Source organism: Rhinopithecus bieti, unplaced genomic scaffold (assembly GCF_001698545.2).
Source record: "Rhinopithecus bieti isolate Rb0 unplaced genomic scaffold, ASM169854v2 scaffold_23276, whole genome shotgun sequence".
Classification (NCBI taxonomy): domain Eukaryota; kingdom Metazoa; phylum Chordata; class Mammalia; order Primates; family Cercopithecidae; genus Rhinopithecus; species Rhinopithecus bieti.
Window position 1 is genome coordinate 1,134,056 of NW_016810868.1, and position 4,715 is coordinate 1,138,770.

General features: G+C 62.1%; 1 protein-coding gene across 1 annotated transcript in view; it reads left to right on the forward strand.

The window, feature by feature from the left end:
* The window catches only part of SAPCD2 (suppressor APC domain containing 2), a gene marked incomplete at its 5' end in the record, with an annotated part of 6,716 nt that extends 3,423 nt beyond the window's left edge, over positions 1 to 3,293 (forward strand). The window contains 6 exon segments of the mRNA XM_017892993.1: positions 1,532 to 1,644; positions 2,240 to 2,403; positions 2,744 to 2,796; positions 2,799 to 2,837; positions 2,931 to 3,046; positions 3,159 to 3,293. Of these exon segments, the coding sequence (XP_017748482.1) occupies positions 1,532 to 1,644; positions 2,240 to 2,403; positions 2,744 to 2,796; positions 2,799 to 2,837; positions 2,931 to 3,046; positions 3,159 to 3,290 (617 nt within the window).
* Between the last annotated feature and the right edge of the window lie 1,422 nt (positions 3,294 to 4,715).

Consider the following 4,715-nt stretch of genomic DNA (forward strand, 5'->3'; position numbering starts at 1 on the left):
GAGACAGGGTTTCACCGTGTTAGCCAGAATGGTCTCGATCTCCTGACCTTGTGATCCGCCCGCCTTGGCCTCCCAAAGTGCTGGGATTACAGGCGTGAGCCACCGCGCCCGGCCTTCTTTTTTTTTTTTTAGACTGAGTTTTGCTCTTATTGCCCAGGCTGGTGTGCAGTGGCGCGATTTCGGCTCACAACAACCTCCACTTCCCAGGTCCAAGCGATTCTCCTCAGCCCCCCGAGTAGTGGGATTACAGGCGCCCGTCACCACACTGGGCTGTTTTGTATTTTTAGTAGAGACGGGGTTTCACCATGTTGGCCAGGCTGGTCTTGAACTCCTGACCTCAACTGATCCCCCCCCACCCTCAGCTTCCCAAAGTGTTGGGATTACAGGCATGAGCCACCGTGCCCGGCAAGGGACTTTTTTTTTTTTTGAGACAAGGTTTTGCTGTGTTGCCCAGCCTGGAGTGCAGTGGCACAATCTCGGCTCAGTGGAACCTCTGCCTCCCACGCTCAACCAATCCTACTGCCTCAGCCTCCCAAGTAGCTGGGACCACAGGTGCGTGCCAGTGCACCCGGCTAATTTCTATGTTTCTAATAGAAATAGGGTTTTGCCGGCCAGGTGCTGTGGCTCACACCTGTAATTCCAGCACTTTGGGAGGCTGAGGTGGGTGGATTACTTGAGGTCAGGAGTGCAGGACCAGCCTGGCCAACATGGTGAAACTCCATCTCTAATAACAAATGCAAAAAGTAGCTGGGCATGGTAGCGGGTGTCTGTAATCCCAGCTACTGGGGAGGCCGAGACAGGAGAATCACTTGAACCTGGGAGGCAGAGGTCGCAGTGAGCCGAGATCATGCCATTGCACTCCAGCCTGGGCAACAGGAGCAAAACAACATCTCAAAAAAAAAAAAAAAAAAAAAGGAATAAATGGGATTTTGCCATGTTGCCCAGGCTGGTCTTGAACTCCTGAGCTCAAGTGATCCACCCACATTGGTCCCCAAAAGTGCTGGGATTACAGGCATGAGCCACTGTGCCCGGCCGTGCAGGACTAACTTTCTATCAGAATCACCATCCTGAGAAAAGTTAGGTTTCCATCATTCACATCCACATCTCCTGCTGCCTTGCAGGGTCCCGTGCAGATGGGAGAGGCGTAGTCAGGACCAGAATCCCCCGCCCACTCCTCCCTTACCCAGCCGCCTTGGAGACCCAGGCTGTGCCTGCGATGTTCTGGGCACTGGGAGTGCAGAAAAGAGCTGGACGAGGCTCCTGGCCCCAGGGAGCTCACGGAGCGATGGGGCAGGGTGTGTGTATGAGCAAATCTGCGGGCCTGGTGGCACAACCCTCCCCAAGCCAGTGTGAGGAGCTGGGGCAGGGGAGAGGGACCAAACTCCAGCCTGGCACAGAGGCTACGCATGGGCCATGCTAGGCTGGTGCCCGAGACCTCAAGGGTGGGCTGAGATGTGGAGGCTGCTGCACCTCAGCAGAGCCTGGCCAGGCTGGTCTGGAGGTGAGCCGGTCCCATGCCTCTCCACAATAGGTGCAGTGGCCTGCAGGGCCCTGGAGGTGGACTCAGGGGATGCCCGGCGGGCCCCCCGTGCCCGAGGGGAACGTCGGAGGCACACTATCACCAGCGGCGTGGACTGCGGCCTGGTGAGCAGGGGCTGGGGCTCTGTGGGGCTCTCCATCTTGTCTGGAGGCTGGAGGCTGGGATGGGAGCAGGAGGGCCTTGAGCCTGGGGGAGTCCATTGTGGAAGTACAGTCAGCTCTGCACATCTCTCTCCCCACGTGGGCTTGAATCCCCTGGAGGGACGGCCCAGGGTCAGGCAGAGGGAGGTCAAGAGGTCGTTTAGGGCAGCTATGGTAGCTGCCCAGCCCGCCTCACGAGGTCACTGCTGCAAGCCAGTCTGGCTCCCCAGCTGTGTGTTCACCACAGGTGGACCTCGGGAGGGTGGGCTCAGCTGAAGGGTCAGTCACCCCTCCCCCAGGGAAGCCTGAGTGGAAGGGCTAAGAAAGGCCAAGACCCCTCAGCAGGAGGCACGGGGTTCCTGCTCCAAACAGGCCTACGGGGCTCACACACGCAGGTATCCTCAGAAGCGTGCGTCCGTGCCTGCGTTTGCAAACGTGTACATGTGCTGCTGCATTTGTGCCTGTGACTCTGGTGCCCACCCACAGGCAAGCTCATGCATGCATGGACGTGTGCGTGCTCACTGGGGCCAGGCATTCCATGTACATGCACGTGTTGCAGCTGAAGCAGATGAAGGAGCTGGAGCAGGAGAAGGAGGTGCTGCTGCAGGGTTTGGAGATGATGGCGCGGGGCCGTGACTGGTACCAGCAGCAGCTGCAACGAGTGCAGGAGCGCCAGCGCCGCCTGGGCCAGAGCAGAGCCAGTGCTGTGAGTGCCACCGCCCTGTCCCCAGGTCCCCACACTTGGAGACCCCAGCTAACCCCAGGCACCCCTGGGCATTATGGCTGCCCCTATTCCCAGACACAGTGGCTGTCGATTGCACCCAGGGTGCTGGGACATCCCTTTTCCCCCCGTGGCTGCCCCACTCCTAGGGCCTAAGGCGCCTTAGGCAGACCTCCCATCCCATGTCAGCAATGCCCCTGGGATCCCTCTGGGCTCTCTGCAGCATCAGGAGGCAGGAGAGCCACCTATGGGAACCCCTGTCAGGGCACCATGCTGGCCCTGGCTGGCCCTTTTCTCTGACCACTCGTCCTCTGCTTTCTTCCCAGGACTGTGGGGCTGCAGGGAGCCCCGCCCACTGGGGCGGCTACTGCCCAAGGTACAGGAGGTGGCCCGGTGCCTGGGGAGCTGCTGGCTGCAGCCTGTGCCAGTCGGGTGAGTGTACCCCAAACCCCATGCCCACGCTGGGGCCCAGGCCAGTTTAGTGTTTCCGGGCCCTCGTCCAGACCTGCCTAATCCTGCCCTCCCGCAGGCCCTGCCCCGTCCTCCTCCGAGCCCCCCTGCCCTGCCCTGACATCCACTTCACCCCTGGGCTGGCAGCAGCAGACCATCCTCATGCTGAAGGAGCAGAACCGACTCCTCACTCAGGTAGGGCAGGCGCGGGAGGGGTGTGGGTGGGTGACTCCTCATCCGGGTAAGGCAGCCGGGAGGGGTGCGGGGTGGGGATCCGCAGGCCTTGACCAACTGCGCACCTGCCCAGGAGGTGACCGAGAAGAGTGAGCGCATCACGCAGCTGGAGCAAGAGAAGTCAGCGCTCATTAAGCAGCTGTTTGAGGCCCGCGCCCTGAGCCAACAGGACGAGGGGGGCACTCTGGATTCCACCTTCATCTAGTCCGTGTGGGCAGCGCGGGCCCCAGGGCCGACCTGGCACTCAGCCCTTCGAGGGTGTGCGTCCCATCGCACCCACCCTCTCTGGCTGGAGACCCCGGCAGGCCCAGGCACAGTCCCGGAGTGGGCACCTTCCTGCCCCCCTTGCCAGATGGGCTCCCCAGGCCTGCCTCCGACTGGCCCCTGCACCAAGCCCTTGACTCTGTTTTGGCTCCTGGTGCTGACATGGGCTGGGACTCTCTTGAGTCCGCATAGTCCGCAGCTACTACCGCCGTTGTCAGTGGACAGTGGGGACCCCTCCACGAGTTACCGCCCCCCGTTTCCAGCGGTGCTGCCCTGGGTCCCATCTCCAGGGAAAGACACTGCTCTCGCCAGGCTGCACTTCCGACAACGGCCAGCAGAGGGCGCGGGGCGGCTCCGACGCGGGTCCAAGGGCAGCTTCCCCCCTCAACCAGGGCACCAGGACAAGGTGGCTGTAGCTCGGACGGAAGCAGATGGAGGGGTGGGGATGGCCTGTAAGCGGGGGGTGCCCACCTGGCAGGGAAGCCCCAGGGATAGCAGTTGGACTTCAGGTCTTGGCCAAGGCTGAGGGACTCTGGCTGCAGCGGATCAGGGTGCCAGGTGGGCGAGAGTTTGGCCTGCATGTGCCTCCCGCAGACCCTGGGGTGATGGCCTTCCTCATCCTGGCCACGACACTGCCCCACGTTGAGTCCCACACAACAACCTGTGAGCCTGGCTCCCCAGGAGGGCCCCAAACAGCTCCCAGGCACGTCATAGGCAAAGCCTGTCCCCCCGGACTCAGGATTCTCAAGGTCTGGGGTCCTGCTCACCCCGCTTTCCTCTCATGCCCAGCCTGACCCCAGATTTCAGCTGGGAGAGGCCACTTCCCTCAGCCAAGGAAAACGAGAACCCCAGGGTACAGGAGGAGGCTGGCGCAGGTGCCCTTGGATGTCATTCCTGTCCCCTGCCCAGGCCCACTCCCGCTGGTGCTGGGGTACACACTGGTGGGGGGCCCCTGCTCAGCCCAGCCTGGAGGGCCCCAGTGCTACCAGAACCAGGGGCACGGCAACATCATGGATGGGTTCGGCAGCCTAGGGCCCTGATGGGGAGGCAGTGTGTGTGGTGCACAGGAACCTGATGTGGGGTCCGTGTGTGGGGCGCAGGGACCCCTCATGTCCAGGGCACTTTGGTACACTGTCCCACAAGGCACCTGTCTCAGAGGAGGGGTCCTGGCAGGCAGCGGGGCAACTCCCTTCCGGAACCCAGCTCCATGCTAACCTGCCCACAGCAACCCCACTGAGCCACATCCCCAGCTGCACCTGGCCTGCAGGGGTGTCCCAGGACAGGCCCAAGCCAGCCCAGCGTACAGCTGCCCTCCTACCCTGAGGATGGGAGTGGGCTTTCCAGGAGACATAAGGATGCCAGGCCT